The 19,918-nt window shown below is 42.0% G+C and overlaps 1 protein-coding gene across 1 annotated transcript in view; it reads left to right on the forward strand.

The window, feature by feature from the left end:
• The window catches only part of LOC139368373 (chondroitin sulfate proteoglycan 4), a 115,859-nt gene that overhangs the window by 76,783 nt on the left and 19,158 nt on the right, over nt 1–19,918 (forward strand). The window contains exons 4-7 of the mRNA XM_071107161.1: nt 6,641–7,111; nt 14,996–15,172; nt 17,617–17,815; nt 19,382–19,513. Coding sequence (XP_070963262.1) covers nt 6,641–7,111; nt 14,996–15,172; nt 17,617–17,815; nt 19,382–19,513 — 979 coding nt within the window. The remainder of the gene's footprint in view (nt 1–6,640; nt 7,112–14,995; nt 15,173–17,616; nt 17,816–19,381; nt 19,514–19,918) is intronic.

Here is a 19,918-nt window from a genome sequence, read left to right on the forward strand (position 1 = left end):
AATACATCACGCAAAGCAGCCACAACTGTCAGTAAGTGTGTCCATGATTGAGTCTTTGAATGAAGAGATTGAGAAAACTGTCCAGTCTGAGTGTTTGTTGCAGCTCGTTCCGGTCGCTAGCTACAGCGAACTGAAAAGACGACGACCCAGGGATGTGTTTGCTTTAGGGACCTTTAACAGAATGTGACTGGCAGAACGGGTGTTGTATGTGGAGGATGAGGGCTGCAGTAGATATCTCAGATAGGGGGAGTGAGGCCAAAGAGGGTTTTATAAATAAGCATCAACCAGTGGGTCTTACGACGGGTTTACAGAGATGACCAGTTTACAGAGGAGTATAGAGTACAGTGATGTGTCCTATAAGGAGCATTGGTGGCATATCTGATGGCCAAATGGTAAAGAACATCTTGCTGCTCGAGAGCACCCTTACCTGCCCATCTATAAATTATGTCTATGTAATCTAGCATGGGTAGGAAGGTCATCTGAATCAGGGTTAGTTTGGCAGCTGCGGAGAAAGAGGAACGATTACGATAGAGGAAACAAAGTCTAGATTTAACTTTAGCCTGCAGCTTTGACATGTGCTGAGAGAAGGACAGTGTACAGTCTAGCCATACTCCCAAGTACTTGTATGAGGTGACTACCTCAAGCTCTAAACCCTCAGAGGTAGTAATCACACCTGTGGGGAGAGGGGCATTCTTCTTACCAAACCACATTACCTTTATTTTGGAGGTGTTCAGAACAAGGTTACGGGTAGAGAAAGCGTGTTGGACACTAAGAAAGCTTTGTTGTGGAGCATTTAACACAACATTCGGGGACGGGCCAGCTGAGTAGAAGACTGTAGCATCTGCATATAAATGGATGAAAGAGCTTCCTACTGCCTGAGCAATGTTGTTGATGTAAATTGAGAAGAGTGTGTGGCCTAGGTTTGAGCCTTGGGGTACTCCCTTGGTGACAGGCAGTGGCTGAGACATCAGCTTTTCTGACTTTTTACACTGCACTCTTTGAGAGAGGTAGTTAGCAAACCAGGCCAAAGACCCCTCAAAGACACCAATACTCCTTAGCTGGCCCACAATAATGGAATGGTCTACCCTATCAAAATCTTTGGCCAAGTCATTAAAAATAGCAGCACAGCATTGCTTAGAGTCAAGGGCGATGGTGACATTATTGAGGACCTTTAAGTTGCAGTGACACATCCATAACCTGAGCGGAAACCAGATTGCATACCAAAGAGAATACTATAGATATCAAGAAAGCCAGTCAGTTAATTATTGACGCGTTTTTCCAACACTTTTGATAACCAGGGCAAAATAGAAATAGGCCTGTAACAGTTAGGATCAGCTTGATCTCTCCCTTTAAATAAAGGACAAACCATGGCTGATTTCCAAGATATCGGAACTTCCCGAGAAAAAAGAGACAGATTAAAAAAGGTTGAAGATAGGCTTGGCAATGATAGGTGCATCAACCTTAGAGAAGAAATGGTCTAAACCATCTGACCCAGATGGTTTTTGGGGTCAAGTTTCAGGAGCTCCTTTAGCACCTCGGACTCAGTGTCTGCCTGCAGGGAGAAACTTTGTAGCGGGCAGGGGAAAAAGAGGGAGAGGCATCAGGGATAGTCGGATTTGAAGGGGTGGGAGATGGGGAAATGTTGGATGGGCAAGGAGGCATGGCTGAGTCAAATAGGAATCCTGACTTAAAACTTCTTGATCCTACTTGATGTCTCAACTAGGCACCTGGAAATGCAAATGCACTACGCTAAATGCTAAATGTACTCGTTAAAACTCAAACGTTCATCAAAATGCACATGCAGGGTATAGAATTAAAGCTACACTCGTTGTGAATCTAGCCAACAAGTCAGATTTTTAAAATGCTTTTCGGCGAAAGCATGAGAAGCTATTATCTGATAGCATGCAACACCCCAAAATGCCCGAAGGCGACGTAAACAAAAGATTTAGCGTACCCGGCGATACACAAACGCAGAAATAAAATATAAAACATTCATTACCTTTGACGAGCTTCTTTCTTGGCACTCCTATATGCCCCATAAACATCACTATTGGGTCTTTTTTTCAATTAAATCGGTCCATATATACCCAAAATAGCCATCTATGGAAGCTGTGTAATTCAGAAAAAAACATTGTTTTAAAACGCAGCGTCATTTTTTTAAATTAAAAAAGTCGACGATAAACTTTCACAAAACACTTCGAAATACTTTTGTAATCCAACTTTAGGTATTAGTAAACGTTTATAATCTATCAAAATGATTACAGGGCGATGTGTATTCAATAGCTCCTCGTCTTCAAATCAATGGCCGACAATGTGCACTTCAAAACATCCTGGCGGAGACCGGAAGAAATGGAATCCAGTTAGTTGGATTTACCAACAAAAAACTCCCCGGATAATGACGACAATGGCGACATCGTGTGAAATCTGCAGGAATTGCATGCAGGTCCATAATTAATTTTGTGCCCTTTTATCAATCCATGCAAGTGACGCATGGATATTATTTTTAGCTTTCAGTGAGCAGTTTTTCTTGCGCTTTTCGATGAAACACACGATCTGTTATAGTCACAGCCGTGATTTAACCAGTTTTAGAAACTTCAGAGTGTTTTCTATCCACACATACTAATCATATGCATATACTATATTCCTGGCATGAGTAGCAGGACGCTGAAAAGTTGCGCGATTTTTAACAGAATGTTCGAAAAAGGAAGGGGTAGGCTTAACAGGTTTTAATGAAGTGGTGATTAAAGAGCTCAGCCATGGGCTTCTTGTCAGTAACAACCACATCATCAACTTTAAGGGACATGGGAGGCTGTGAGGAGTGTTTAATCTCCAAGTCTTTAAAGTAACTAACTTTGTCCTTTTGGATAGCTTGAGTGCACTTATTTCTCATTTGCCTGAACGAGAGCCAGTCAGCCTGAGTATGCCTGTGCCGAGCCTTTCGCAAAATGCAATTCTTGAGGTGGAGTAACTACAATATCACGGTCGACCCAGGTGCTGAACCTGTTTTTAATTACAATTGTCTTAATGGGGGCGTGTTTGTTAACAATACCACTGAAAATATCAAAAAAGAAGGTCCAAGTGTCTTCGACAGAAGGGATCAAGTTGATTCTATACCATTTTACAGAGGCCAGTTCATGAAGGAAGGCTTGCTCATTGAAGTATTTTAGCAGGCGTCTATGATAAATCAGGACAGGTCCTTTCACTGAACAGCCACTATGAACACAGGCTGTAAAACAGTGATCACTAAGGTCATTACAGAAAACACCTGACTGATACCTATCAGGATTATTTGTGTGGATAACATCAAGAACAGTAGCCTTTTCTGGGTATTTGGAGTCATACGTTGTGGGATTGGTAATAACCTGAGAAAGATTTAGGGAGTCCCATTGCTTTAGGACTTGGTCAGGTGGTTTAAGCATGTCCCAGTTTAGTTCAGCTAGCAGGACTAATTCAAATTTAGTGTAAAGGGTCAGGAGAGAGCTTAGGGCAGGTAGGGTACAGGCCGGTGCTCATGGAGAACGATAGCACCCAGCAACAGTCAACAAAGAGCTATTTGAAAGTTTAATACTTAAAACCAGTGTTAGGTTCTAATTCTCTAAGTAAAACACTCAACGGACATGATGAAAGCTTAACCAAGTTTAATTCTTCCCAGAGGGTCAATACAGCTGCATGCAGACAAAACATTTTTCAACCACCACAAGTATATATACACTCCAATTTAGGCACTCCTCCTTCACTCCAATCCTTACATATTTTATGGTTTGACAGGAAGACAAAGTGATAAGGGAGAAACAATGGTGTATTACCCTAAGGGGATCTGACCTGACCTCAACCCCCTTGATGCCTAATCCAAAGATCTCCACTCGTATCCCCTATAGCAATCCAGTGACTTCCTCCCGTCCACCCAACACATTCCAAAGCCATCTGGCTCCTACAGATAACCATTAACTTCTGATGTAAAAACCAGTCTCTATCACTCTTAGATACTACACTTCTGAGTATACAATGTTCCAAGTTTATCCCAGAATCTAACACCAGCAAATCCAATTGTTTAGGGATGGACTTGGTGGAGACAACCGAGCACTGAAGGTGATCCTTGGTAAAGATTGCCACTCCCCCACCTTTGGAAGATCTGTCTTGCCGAAAAAGGTTATAACCAGAAAGGTTATCAGTATTCAAAACAATCTTCCTTAACCACATCTCAGTAATGACCAACACATCTGGATTGGAGCTGTGAACCCACACTTCCAATTGATCTATTTTAGGTAATAAGCTTCTAGTGGTGTTAACGTGCAGAAAAACCAGGCTTTTACGAGAGCAGAAAACAGTGAAGCAGATATCGGAGCACAAGTCAGAATTGGGGCTAGCAACAGTAGATGGGCCAGGGTGTACATGCACATTTCCAGATATCATCAACAGTAATACAATCAAGGCACCGCATAGGACAGGGAGAGCCCTGCAGTGCTGATTTATGACATCTGAATGTGCATCAGATGGCAACAAGATCATATTGTACAGCAATTTCATGAGGCAATATGAATACAAAGCCGGCGAGAGGTGATTAGAATAGGATGGGAGGTCAAAAGTCTGTGTAACCAATAGAGATTCAGAGTCCCGAGTGTGGGAACAAACAAAGTCTGTTCCACGGTTGGGGAAAGAAAGTTTGTAGTCAACAAAGCATGCAGGAGTCATGAGGCAAATAGCAAAATAGTAAAATGCAGAAGAAAAATATAAAATATATAATGACTTGGGGATTAACCATTGTAAGTTCAGAGTCACTCGCCCCAACAGTGCCTGTGTGCTGGAGGCGAGCAAAAGCTCGGGAGAGAGGTTTAGGGGTGTGTGGTGGGGGTACCTGTACCAGACAGGGGAAGACAACCAGGGCAGACGGTGAACAGATCGCCAGGTGGAATCTAAGTAGCAGTGCAGCAGGCAATGGGAGTAGGTGTCACACCCACTTGGGAGAAGCTTTTACTTCTGGAGGCAGATTTATAATATATATATATATATATATAATATATGTTTTCGCTTTGTCATATGGGGTATTGTGTGTAGATTGCTGAGGAATTGTTTTTATTTAATACATTTTAGAATAAGGCTGTAACGTAACAAAATGTGGAAAAAGTCAAGGGGTCTGATTACTTTCCGAATGCGCTTTTAATCTTGTTTATGTACTTAATTATAGTCTATTTAGTGTGGAAAACACTCACTAAGTACACCCTAAGGATATATCTGGAATCGTGTTGTTTCGAAGATGAACACGAGTGCACTTCATTTTGAGAGCCTATTGATGAAGTTACATTTTTTTCAATGCATATTGCATTCCTGTTTTCACCTCGAATTGTGAAGTAGTAAGAAACCTATTGAAAATTGTGCTTGATATTTGAAGTTTAATTTCTCAGAGAACCTTGTTCTGTTCTTTTCTCAGTATTGACTTAAGAAGGACCAAGATGTACAGACATTGAAACAATTATTGAGAAATGTCGAACAAAGCTCAGGTTGTCCTTTAAATGTGGCCCTATTGACCATGGGTTTTGTGGAGCTTACTTGAAGTGCATTCTCACATTTAGTTGGAGAACCAATGCTTCCCACGGTTATGTCAAGTTGGCTGGATGTCCTTTGGGTGGTGGACCACTCTTGATACACAGCAAACTGTTGACATGAAAAAAATCAGCAGGGTTGCAGTTCTTGACACACTAAAACCGGCGCGCCTGGCACCAAATTAGCGTAAAATAATATAGTTTTTTAGATATCAATACCAAGCTTTCCCAAGTGACCAAAAATAGGGCGTTTTTTTAAGACCGTATAGCTATGAGTCATAGCAACTGCCCCATGCCTAATTCACATAGGAAAAATGTGTATTTCTAACTAATGTTGTGATTATAGATGTAGAACAGTCAAATATTCCAGAAATGATTTATCCCTGAGGCAAAGCATCTCCCAAACTCAGTCCTCGGGACCCATAGCACTACCCCAGCACTGCACAGCTGATTCAAATAATCAACTATAATCAATAATCAACTAGCTTTGAGATGCAGCTTTTACCTATTTTGAAAGATGCTTGTTTTCAGAAGCGCTTCAATCAGGCCACAAAAGTGCCAGACCCTGAATCTTCTTTAATTGACCAAGTTATGAGGGCTTTAGATGAAAAACTATTGTGCATCGAATGTAATTCATATACAATGAATCAAAGTCAGTGGAGACTGTCTGTTTATTCCATTGCCAAATTTGATAGGTTGTAAAAACCTTTAGTATGCTGTTATTGTGAATATAGGCCTACTTCTGTCATACAACATAAGGGAAGACATAGTAAATGCTACGGTACATTGATGTGTTCATCTTAGTAGCAGAAGGTTTTTACAGTGGTGCTGGAACAAATTGACTGAATGTATATGGAATGTACTGACTGAACTAACTGGTCCCTAAAGTATGTATTTACATGGTAAATTGTAAGTTGTAAGTACTATGTAACAATGTGTAGGCTACTCACAACATAGTCACACACTGCACCTGTCCATGTAATTACCATGTAAATGCATAGCTATTACATAGGTGTTCTACAACCATGTAAGTACAACCATTTAGATAGTCAATACTTGAAAGTGAATCTGAACCTGGTCTCCCAACATTCTCCCCCCAGGTAGAACAAGCAGACATCCTGCCCTCTGAGATGGTGTTCACCATCAAGGAGCCTCCTCGTCTGGGCCACGTGGTCATGCTGACCAACCACTCGGACAGTACGGCTGCGCCCAGCCTCGACTACATACACTCCTTCACCCAGGAGGATGTCAACAGGGGGCGCATCCTCTATGTCTCTGCCTCCATCCAGGGCAGTGACGCCTTCGCGGCTGACGTCAGCAACGGGTTCACCACCGTGGATGACCTCCGGATGATGGTGGACATTGTGCCTCGCCTCATCCCCATCCAGGCCCTCAACTTCAGTGTGAGGGAGGGCGGTGGGATGGCCCTTACCACTGAGCTCCTGAATATTTCTCACCCATTCTACAGTGCGGTCAACGTGGACTTCGTCGTAGAGGAGCCACCGCAGCATGGGGATATCCGCTACTTGGATGGTGACGAACAAGAGCTCACCTTCTTTACCTGGGAGGAGGTGAGTGCTTTTCATAGGTTTCGTTTTGGAGGGGGTAGGGGGGTGGTTGGTTTGTTGATGGATTGATTTAGTTCATTAGCTAATTTAAACGTACACAGATATCCATATCAACTGTTAAGAGGTGAACTCTGGTATGTGTCACCCCCTGTGATAAAGACAGTATATTTATTCAAATTCAAATGATCAAGGATTTTAAAAAACATAACATTTCTATTTAGATGCCAGGAATTGAGCTACTCTCTCTCCCCACATTTGAAGTGTTATTTGTTTGTTAATCTTTCTGAAAAGAAGGAACCATGAGAAAATACAACACAAAAAGGGATTCCTTAGTTTAATTGAAAATGGAGTTTGACTTATCCGTTTTGACTTGTTTGGAAACAAACCGAGTCCCACCAGACCACAAGCCATATAATTTATATGCACCATAGCATTTTCTGTCTTAATTACAAGATGCTCACAGAATAATATCCACCTTCCCTGACTTTGATCTTGCTGGTTGTTCGAGAAGACAACCAAGGCCACACTAAGTTCACTTTGCTGTTGTTTGCTCAGTAACTCTTTTCACAGTAGCTGCTCACTATTCTGTGCGTTGCTTCTCTGCTGTTTTATGATTCTGTCCATAGTATTAGATAGAGAGAAACTACAGTATGTGAGACTGTGAGTTGTCTAGTCTCCAACCATGTGGTCCTGAGGCCTAGCACTTGGAAAGAATGAAAAGGAGACATGAGTGGTCACTTGTGGTTGAAAAGCCTCATGCATTCTGTATGTACCAGGGAGCCTAGTGGAGCTTGTGAGTCACTCCACTTAAGGCTAGCCTGCTACGTGTATAGCTCAGCTCTTCTCCTCACTCATACACTACTCTTCTGAAAGGGTTGTGGAAAAACTGACGGTGATGTTCGGCAGCCCGAAGCCAAAATAAACTTGCCCATATATTCCTATAATAAGGCATGTGCACACAGCCCTCCCTCGCTTTGCTCCCAGACAGACTTTCTGAAAGACCCCACTATGTGTTTCAATTCAACTGGGACAAGCGCATAGCCATGATTCAGGTTAATCTGATTTGGATTTTTAGAGGAGAAAATGTGGGGGGAAAACTTTGACATAATCGTCTGCCATCCTGGACACGTTTTCTCTCTGGATCGGTGTATTTTTGTGTGCACTCTCTCTGTACATAGTCAGTGAGTTTTTTTCCTCTTATGCAAGGACGACCAAAAAAAGTTTAGAGGACAAAACACAACACTTCTCCAAATGAGTACCACATTTAGAAGTAAATCTGCAGACTGACTCGGTTGAGGCAGGATTAGAACCAGAGCATAATTGTTTGTAAATTAAAGATGGTTATGCTTGGACTGATTATTGGACATGATTTGGAATTTCTTGACTCACTCATGTGGGAGCAGTGGTTCTTTTCATGCTCAGGGCCCACTACTCAGCGAAACTCATATTGGCTTAATTGCTGCGTAAAGACATTTTCGTGATAAACTCTTCGTCACGCAGGGGAAGTTTGTGAGGTTATGTCAGAGTATTGTAGCTTACTGCAAGTAGGAGATGCAGTGGAGAAAATTAGAGTGAGGGAGCTTTACTCCTGTAGCTGAAGTGGTTGGCACTTCTCATTATAGACTGGTAGTCATCATAAGTATGAATTAAAGAGGCCACAAGAATGGCAAAAGGTACTTGCATGTACTGCACATATAACGTAGGAACAGAACATACAGTAAGTAGTATTGTAACATAGTACATTACATGATGAAGGGTGTGTCAGAAAGGTCAGAGATCATTTAAACACTTTTCTAGAGGAACCACTATATTGACTTTTGTTGTGATGTTTAGAGCTTTGTAAACAAACTGGCTTGGAAGTGGAACATTCTAGACTATCAAAGGTACGATAAACAAATCAAATCAAATTATATTTGTCACATACACATGGTTAGCAGATGTTAATGCGAGTGTAGCGAAATGCTTGTGCTTCTAATTCCAACAATGCAGTAATAACCAACGAGTAATCTAACCTAACAATTTCACAACAACTACCTTATACTCACACAAGTGTAAAGGGATGAAGAATATGTACATAAAAATATATGAATGAGTGATGATACAGAACGGCATAGGCAAGATGCAGTAGATGGTATCGAGTACAGTATATACATATGAGATGAGTAATGTAGGGTATGTAAACATTATATTAAGTGGCATTGATTAAAGTGGCTAGTGATATATTTACATCATTTCCCATCAATTCCCATTATTAAAGTGGCTGGAGTTGAGTCAGTGTCAGTGTGTTGGCAGCAGCCACTCAATGTTAGTGGTGGCTGTTTAACAGTCTGATGGCCTTGAGATAGAAGCTGTTTTTCAGTCTCTCGGTCCCAGCTTTGATGCACCTGTACTGACCTCGCCTTCTGGATGATAGCGGGGTGAACAGGCAGTGGCTCGGGTGGTTGATGTCCTTGATGATCTTTATGGCCTTCCTGTGACATCGGGTGGTGTAGGTGTCCTGAAGGGCAGGTAGATTGCCCCCGGTGATGAGTTGTGCAGACCTCACTACCCTCTGGAGAGCCCTACGGATGTTGGCGGAGCATACCGTACCAGGCGGTGATACAGCCCGACAGGATGCTCTCGATTGTGCATCTGTAAAGGTTTGTGAGTGTTTTTGGTGACAAGCCGAATTTCTTCAGCCTCCTGAGGTTGAAGAGGCGCTGCTGCGCTTTCTTCACCACTCTGTCTGTTTGGGTGGACCAATTCAGTTTGTCCGTGATGTGTACGCCGAGGAACTAAAAAATTACTACCCTCTCCACTACTGTCCCATCGATGTGGATAGGGGGGTGCTCCCTCTGCTGTTTCCTGAAGTCCACGATCATCTCCTTTGTTTTGTTGACTTTGAGTGTGAGGTTATTTTCCTGACACCACACTCCGAGGGCCCTCACCTCCTCCCTGTAAGCCATCTCGTCGTTGTTGGTAATCAAGCCTACCACTGTAGTGTCGTCTGCAAACTTGATGATTGAGTTGGTGGCGTGCATGGCCACGCAGTCGTGGGTGAACAGGGAGTACAGGAGAGGGCTCAGAACGCACCCTTGTGGGGCCCCAGTTTTGAGGATCAGTGGGGTGGAGATGTTGTTACCTACCCTCACCACCTGGGGGCGGCCCGTCAGGACCTAGTTGCACAGGGCGGGGTCAAGACCTAGGGTCTCGAGCTTGATGATGAGTTTGGAGGTTACTATGGTGTTAAATGCTGAGCTGTGGTCGATGAACAGCATTCTCACATAGGTATTTATCTTGTCCAGATGGGTTAGGGCAGTGTGCAGTGTGCTTGTGTCGTCTGTGGACCTATTGGGGTGGTAAGCAAATTGGAGTGGGTCTAGGGTGTCAGGTAGGGTGGAGGTGATATGGTCCTTGACTAGTCTCTCAAAGCACTTCATGATGACGGAAGTGAGTGCTACGGGGCGGTAGTCGTTTAGCTCAGTTACCTTAGTTTTCTTGGGAACAGGAACAATATTGGCCCTCTTGAAGCATGTGGGAACAGCAGACTGGGATAAGGATTGATTGAATATGTCCGTAAACACACCAGCCAGCTGGTCTGCACATGCTCTGAGGACGCGGCTGGGGATGCTGTCTGGGCCGGCAGCCTTGCGAGGGTTAACACGGTTAAATGTTTTACTCACATCAGCTGCAGTGAAGGAGAGTCCGCAGGTTTTGGTAGCGGGCCGTGTCAGTGGCACTGTATTGTCCTCAAAGCGAGCAAAGAAGTTGTTTAGTCTGTCTGGGAGCAAGACATCCTGGTCCACGACGGGGCTGGTTTTCTTTTTGTAATCCGTGATTGACTGTAGACCCTGCCACATACCTCTTGTGTCTGAGCTGTTGAATTGTGACTCTACTTTGTCTCTATACTGACGCATAGCTTGTTTGATTGCCTCGCGGAAGGAATAGCTACACTGTTTGTATTCGGTCATGTTTCCGGTCACCTTGCCCTGGTTAAAAGCAGTGGTACGCGCTTTCAGTTTCGCGTGAAAGCTGCAATCAATCCATGGTTTCTGGTTTGGGAATGTTTTAATAGTTGCTGTGGGTACGACATCGCCAATGCACTTGCTAATAAACTCGCTCACCGAATCAGCGTATTCGTCAATGTTGTTGTTTGATGCAATGCGGAACATATCCCAATCCACGTGATCGAAGCAATCTTGAAGCGTGGAATCAGATTGGTCGGACCAGCGTTGAACAGACCTGAGTGTGGGAGCTTCCTGTTTTAGTCTCTGTCTATAGGCAGGGAGCAACAAAATGGAGGCGTGGTCTACTTTTCTGAAAGGAGGGTGGGGGAGGGCCTTATATGGCCTTATAATGCCTCGCGGAAGTTAGAATAACAATGATCCAGTGTTTTACCAGCCCTGGTAGCACAATCGATATGCTGATATAATTTAGGGAGTCTTGTTCAGATTAGCCTTGTTAAAATCCCCAACTACAATGAATTCAGCCTCAGGATATGTGGTTTCCAGTTTACATAGAGTCAAATGAAGTTAGTTCAGGGCCATCGATGTGTCTGCTTGGGGGGGAATATATGCGGCTGTGATTATAATCGAAGAGAATTCTCTTGGTAGATAATGCGGTCGACATTTGATTGTGAGGAATTCTAAGTCAGGTGAACAGAAGGACTTGAGTTCCTGTATGTTGTTATGATCTCACCACGCCTCAGTAATCATAAATCATACACCCCCGACCCTCTTCTTACCAGAAAGATGCTCGTTTCTGTCGGCACGATGCGTGAAGAAACCAGCTGGCTGTACCGACTCCGATAGCGTGTCTCGAGTGAGCCATGTTTCCATGAGGCACTCTCTTATGTCTCTCTGGAATGCTACCCTTGCTCGGATTTCATCAACCTTGTTGTCAAGAGACTGGACATTGGCGAGTAGTATGCTCGGGAGCGGTGTGCGATATGCCCATCTCTGGAGCCTGACCAGAAAACAGCTTCGTCTGCCCCTTTTACGGCGTCGTTGTTTTGGTTTGCTGGCTGGGATCCGATCCATTGTCCTGGGTGGTGGGCAAAACAGAGGATCCGCTTCGGGAAAGTCGTATTACTGGTCGTAATGATGGTGAGTTGACGTTGCTCTTACATCCAGTAGTTTCTGCCGACTGTATGTAATAAAACCTAAGATTACCTGGGGTACCAATGTAAGAAATAACACGTAAAAAAACAAAATACTGCGTAGTTTCCTAGGAACGCGAAGGGAGGCTGCGATCTCTCTCGGCACAGGAAGTATGTAAACAAGCTCAACCAGGTGCAGAGAGAGGAGTTTCATCAGGAATGGTGTTGCTTCTATAAACATGGAGCCTCCATCTGATCGAAGCACTCATTAAAATCACATCCACGCATGCATACACAAACACACCACACCACCATGCACACACACACACACACACAACACACACATACAGCAACCGAGCATTGACCCGTTTGATGCTGTACAAGCACTATCCTGGATTAGCAAAGCTCTTCCACATACTGTGGTAAAGTTGAATGACTGTCCCAAATATAAATATCAGAACACCACATTGTATCTCAGCATGGAACAATGTGACGGCCACATGTCGAACAAGAGCCATTCATTGTTTTTTGTCCTTGAGCAGAGGCTGATTTTCCCGCTCACTTTCTCCGATCAGTAATGAAACCAAGTGTTTTTCCAGTTAGTTGGCTTCCATCTCGGATCAATTTGAATCTCCCTACTACAGTTTTGGTGCAGCAGGCCCCTCTCACCACCAAGTCATGCTCCTCTGCATGTAGCCTAAATAGGAAGTCCTACCCATTAATTGGAAACAATGCTTCTGTATGCATTTCCTAAAATGCTCAGGGCCGGTATTCACAAACAGTTGGACTGTATTCTTAGAGTAGGGGTGCTGATTTAGGATCAGGTCCCCCGGTCTTATTTAGGTATTATGATTTAAAAAGCTAAACGGATCCGTGATCAGCACTCCTACTCTGAGACCATGAATACGGAGTGCTTGTTAGAGTATTGTCTTACTATACCTCACCTGTGTATTTGCATATCCGAACATCAAGATCGTCTGACGAAGTGGCCTACACTTTAACATGTAGCCTATGTGACTCACCACCTGGATTTGGTCTTATGTAGCAAAATTTGAAATTGTATTTTTTATATTGGATAACGGTAGACTTAGAGCTACAAAATTGTATATCATACACTGCATTTTTTAGGAACTTTGGGAAAGTAATTATGCTTTGAAAGTTGATAAACCTGTAAATTCACTTTTGTCCTTTGAACGTTTTGGTATCTAGTGAAGAGCTCTTCTTTGTCTACACCCATTCAGCATTGTTCACACCCTCCTAAGCTTTAGCCCCACCCATCTCGTTTCGCTTTTGGAGCGTTCAGAATGCACACTTGACGCTCTGGCCGATTTGTTAACCTCTTGATAACATGAAAACAGCCTAACCAGCTCTGCTGGCAACAATTTCATTACTTTTTGTGCTGACGTTTACTGACACCGGCCATATTTAATGGGTGTTGTACACTTTAGCTTCAGACATGTAGCTAGCTAGCTAAGTAAACAATGAACCTAGCTAGGTAAACAATGTGTAAGATCCCACACGTAATGTAATGTTAGATAAAGAGCCAGCCAGCTAACGTTAGCTAGTTAAACAACAATGAACATAGTGCCAAATCATGTTGTTACTATCATGCATGAATCTGCTGGGAACTAACCAACCAGGTCCAATGTTAGCTAGCTAACATTAGGCTCTAACTAGCAAAGCAAACGGCTCTGGGATATGAATAATAATGTCATACACGTAACGTTAGCTAGGGAGCCAGCCAGCTAACGCTAGCTAGCTAACAGTAAACTTGAGCTTGAAATGAAACCACTATGTCTAAATGAGAATTGTGTAATATCTGAACATGTAGCTAGCTAGACTATCTTACCCTTATACATCATCATGTATGATGGATGAGTATCCCTGTCACGGATGCCATGCCACGGTTGCCCTTAGTTTGAAGATGTAATCTGGAGACAGGCGTTTTCTCCATCTCTTTAGCTATCATACTTTCGCGCCACTGATTTGAAAACGCAATCCTCCAGAGAGTGGAGAGCAACCCTTACACAGCTCCACTACACAATAAAACATTTTAAAGCCGCGTTCGACAGGATTACCAACACAGACTCACCAGCTCAAATAGACAGAAGCCTCTATATGGCAGACCAATCCGAACTCCTCTCTCGGCATGTCCAGCCCACTCATTATCTCAGCCAATCATGGCAAGTGGGAAGGTTGCTGACTTTTTCTGTGGCTTAACCAACAAGGCTCGTAATTTAACAATTGTATTTGTATTTACAGATGGCATACAAGTTTGTTATTAAGGCGCATGAAAGTTCACATGTTCCAGAAGGCATTTTGATTAAAAACAAAGTTGTGACTTGCGACATAATGTACGCCTAGTTTCCTGAAACGGGTCACCTATGTTATTGATCAGTAGAGGGAGAGAAAGACACAGTGATCCATTGTCTGTCTGTCCTCTGGACTCCAAAATACTGGGATATGAAGACCTTGATAGAGTATTCTTGATCCATCCATCTACGAAACATGTGCATGATATATTTTACACACATTAATAATTGCTTTTTGTTTGAGTGTAACAAACTTCCAACATGATAAGATAGTGATCAACATCTTGAATTATCACCTTAGTCCAAAATGTTTTGCCCAAAGGTTGCCAAATTTTGACTAAACATTCCTAGACACAGGAGCTATTATAGCTTTGCTTGAGACTGGCATTAAACAACACCACTGTGTCCATTCTGCCAATTCTGTTTGCCTACCACTATTGTGTGACAGGAGAACTGACTAGTCTGTGTGACCCCCACGGCCCCTTTTGTTCTCTACAGGTGAAACTTGGACACATCTACTACTTGCATGACAGCACGGAAGGTGGCGAGGACAATTTCACACTCTCTGCCTCAGCCTATGAGATAGAGCGCCGCAGCCTTCCCGTTACCTTCACTGTCACCGTCTTCCCGGTCAACGATGAGGCACCTAAACTGACATGCAACACAGGACTGGAGGTACTGAGCTGTCGGTTTACCACAACAGTCGACTGCTGATACCTATATATTTGATGAGTGCAAACTCCTTTTAATTGCAGTGTACTGTATTTCACCAGAACCAATACAAACACATTTGTTTTATGCTCCAGTTTAGTGCACAAATTTAGGACACTCAAAATCCATTATACTTGTCAGAAGTTAACAGTGTTTGTTTGTTTGTTTGTTTATTGTTTGTTCATCTATGCTATCATTTTTGTTTTGATAAGCCTTCTCAGTGGGTTGCCTGAAAACAACTTAATAGCTAATTAACTATATTCATAAGTGATTTACACATTGCCACTAGTTATTAATAAGGACAGAATTGGTTTGTAAACATCTTACTAATTAATGTACTTGATAATGAATACCTTAATTAAGTAATACACATCTGGCAACACTTTATATTGGTAACCCTTTTACGCCTAAGGTTCATTACCAATTTCAGTCATGGATATATTGTATTACCCGTCAATTCTTGAAAGCAAACAGTAAGGCCATGTCTTAAATCTGACTTGCCTACTTACTTAAACTGCATACTGTGTACTAATCGTGCTACATACTATTTAGAACATACTGTTTAGTAAAACGAATGCAGTATGCAACAAATATCAACATACTAGGCAAATCCTACGGAGAATGAGTCATCTAATGCGCATTTCCGTTGATTCCCACCATTCGTTTATTTTGGCACAGCGCGTTCCCTCAACTGATTATCAGCTGTTGTCAGACACACGTGGGTCTCGAAAGACAATTATTTCATCAATATTGTGTAGTGAAGTCTACTAAATGAGTATGACATTCTGGCATTTAAAGCATACTACATTTTCAAAATTTCAATAAAAAGTAATTTTTTCACATATCCAAAGTGCCTACTATTTAGAACGGAAATATGGGTATTCGAACACGGCCTAAGTGTTTCAAAAATTCTGAATGCAAATTTTACTGTAGAGACACAAAATGGCTGGAAAAAGCTATAATCCTCTCACATACAACTGGAAACCGAGTGTGTCATTCAGCTTTGTTCACTCTGGCCTGTGGTTCGGCGTATCCACGGTAACCCGTATTTTGGGAAAACTGAGATGACAAGACCTCAGGCTTTTGGTGATGCCAAGGAACCAGCCAGTCTCTCGCACGGCCACAAAATGTAATATAATGATATGTCTCTCTGTCCGCATGCAGGCCTAGTGTTCATTCATACCAGCTCTAGCTCCTCCTGTGAATTCTCTCCTTAGCTTCCCTAGAACTGCTTCTGATTTTAAGGCAGGAAATGTGAGCATAGTGACCTACAGCAAATGATCAGGCATGACGAACAAGATGGTCCGGTCATGACTCTGATTGCCATAGATCCTGTTGGCCAGGCCCTTGCTACAGCTGTCTTCTATTAGGATATTTTCTCTCACTCCGTCTATCTTTCTCTCTCCTCTCCCTCTCTTTTGCTCTAATCTCTCTCTCTCTCTCTCATTTAATCTCACTTTCTCTCTCTCTCATTTAATCTCACTTTCTCTCTCTCATTTAATCTCACTTTCTCTCTCCCTCTCTCTTTACTGGGATTTGGAGACGGATACAATTAAAACATTGACACATTGAATCATATTGTTGGCTTCAAAAGAAATGAGACATCCGTTTTGTCAGATCAAGTTAAATTTGCAACCCTTCTTCCTGAGGAGAAAAATCCATTGATTGTTATATAAACAATCCATTTCCAACCCAATTTAGATATAACTTGCCAAAATGACTCAGGGAAATTTCTTGGGTGATAGTGATGCAATGTTGCCATCTAGTGGAAAGTTAATGGAATAACTAATCATTTCATGGTGTACACACCCCCCAAAACATATTAACTTTATTGTCACGTACACTGGATAGGTGCAATGAAATGTGTTGTTTTACTGGGTCAACCATAGTAGTACAGCAACCCTGGAGCAAATTAGAGTTAAGTACTCTGCTCAAGGGACACATTTTTCACCTAGTCAGCTCAGGTATTTTAACCAGCAACCTTTTAGTTACTGGCCAAATGCTATAACCGCTAGGCTACCTGCCACCCTACACAGTACTACCACCAGACAGCAGTAAGAAAGAATAGGCTTGGCAGAGCACAGGCTGCATTTGCAGCAATCGTCAATTTACATTGTCCATAGAGTACATACAAGTATATGGAGGCCTACATACAATATCATTTTTGGGGTATATAAAACTCAACTAGTATGCTCATACATATCTATTAAAAGTAGTTGAAACATTCTCATAGTTGCTGGTTGAATATGTCACAATGGGTATGATAAACATTCTAAACTTAACTTTTGAATATAATGCACATCTTGTTTTACATATGCTTTTTTGAAAATAGACTCACCAAAAGTTCATGGAGATGTATCCCTTTCCTTAACCAAGACCAAGCTCTATTCTCTGGGCTTCTCTCTCAGGTTTTAGCTGGAGAGGAATCGGACATCACCACCAGCATGTTGAATACAGAAGATGCAGACACCCCCATCAATGAGTTGGTTTATTCCATCGAGTCAACCATCAATGGGTTGGTGGCTCTAAAGGTGGAACCTGACGAAGAAATTCAGAACTTCACACAGGCACAAATTAACAATGGGGAAGTCATCTTTATCCATGAAGGTAAGGCTGTTTGAGCTTCTACCTACAGCCTCAGCTATCTCACTGACCCCAATTGACTCACTGGCCACAAATTCACTTTCAGGCTGATGAATCAATCTTTGTCGAAATGTTGGTAAATAAATTATTTCATCGGAGCTACTAGAGTGTGCAGCTCTTTCTTTTCTTTTTAAGGATGCAATTGGTATACCTTGTCTAAGACCTGAAAAACTGTGTTAGCTCCCAAGGCTTTAAAATAGCAAAATTAAGAAAGTCTCACACTCCATGTACAATCTCCCAACAATTGAATGGGTATTTGCCAACGTTTCGGCATCACTGTGCCTTCCTCGGGGTAATGTCATGAATACTTGAACCAGGTTATGTAGACACACAGTACAATTAGTGTAACCAATGACAGTAGTGAGGGGTGTGTCATAATGATTAAGTTCATTCAAATGAATTAGTGAAACTGTTAAAAAAGAGTATATGGCATATTAAATATATTACGCTATTGTTATCATATAGAAACATAATGGAATACTGTACATCATATTAGCATCAACATACATTATTGTTTCATTCAAATTCACATAATAATTTCGTATTTCATTTTTGTTACATGTAATCTTTTGGTTCAACCTTAATGTATAATGAGCATCGTCAACAGGGGGAACATATTAGGTGTACGCTAATAAGCTGTACAAAAAACAAAAAAAAATGCAGCTCAATCAGGTGTAAGAACATTGGCTATCAAGTAGCAGCTCACTTTGTTGAAGCTAACCATCCCATCTCCTCCCTTAAATACACAGGCATTGAGCATGTTGCTCTACCAAGGAAAGGAGGTCACATCGAGATCCTACTACTACAAGGGAGGCTTACTGGATATCCTATCTAAAAACATTGACCCCTAGTGGTCTGAATATTGACTTTGATCTCAGGGCCTTCTTATGAACAAATGTTCCTTTATGAACAAGTCTTATAAATTGAACAATTATTTACAGTTTATTAGCGTACACCTAATATGTTCCCCCTGTTGAGGATGCTCATTATATATTAAGGTTGAACCAAAAGGTTACATGTAACAAAAATGAAATACAAAATTAAAAAAAATTGAATTAAACAATAATGTATGTTGATGCTAATATGTTGTACAATATTCCATTGTTTCTATATGATAACAATAGTGTAATATATTTAATTTGCCATATACTCTTTTTTAACAGTTTCACTAATTCATTTTAATGAACTCAATCATTATGACACACCCCTCACCATTGTCATTGGTTACACTAATTGCACTGTGTGTCTACATAACCTGGTTCAAGTATTCATGACATTACCCTGAGGAAGGCACAGTGATGCCGAAAAGTTGGTAAATACCCATTAAATTGCTGGGAGATTATACATGGAGTGTGCTACTTTCTTTATTTTGATAGTTTACTTGCCGTTAGTCACCACCTCCAAACAAGCTATTATTCTGGGTGTGCGACCAGCTCACGTCTTTTTTTTTTTAGCTCCCTAGGCTTTGTAAGCTTTATCTTTGACTGATGGTCAACCTATGCCACCTACTATTCTGAACTGTTCCTTCAGGTCTGGAGTCTGGAGGCTTCAGTTTTACCGTGACAGATGGAGAGCACACCTCGCCTCTCTACCGCTTTGTCGTTACAGCTAGACAGCTCACCATCACCATGGAAACCGGGGAGGAGCTAAAGATCTTTCCAGGTGAGCTACCAAAAGCAAGCTGGGTCATGAAGTAGTGAACCCAATTTAACCAGACATTTATGATGAACAAATAATGGCCATTTCAAATTGACTCAGCATGGCTTTGTTTTTTGTTTTGTTGATTGGATAACAAATAGGCCTCAATATCAGAAGAATAGTTCCATGGGTATTTTGTAGCCTACAATTAATACAATTGAGGATGTGTAATGTTTAGCTTTGTTTTCCCTTCTAATCCCCTTTTCCCCTCTTTAAATCACAACATGTTGACATTCCACACTTAGGCATGAAACACACTGTGAATCTCACTGTCGAGACTGCCTATTTTTTTCTCATGCGTCGAAATCTCTAAGCGGTATGCCGATGCTTGTATCACTATCAGAAGCACGTGATCAATGATCAACCACC

This window comes from Oncorhynchus clarkii, chromosome 2 (genome assembly GCF_045791955.1).
Source record: "Oncorhynchus clarkii lewisi isolate Uvic-CL-2024 chromosome 2, UVic_Ocla_1.0, whole genome shotgun sequence".
Taxonomy (NCBI): Eukaryota; Metazoa; Chordata; class Actinopteri; order Salmoniformes; family Salmonidae; genus Oncorhynchus; species Oncorhynchus clarkii.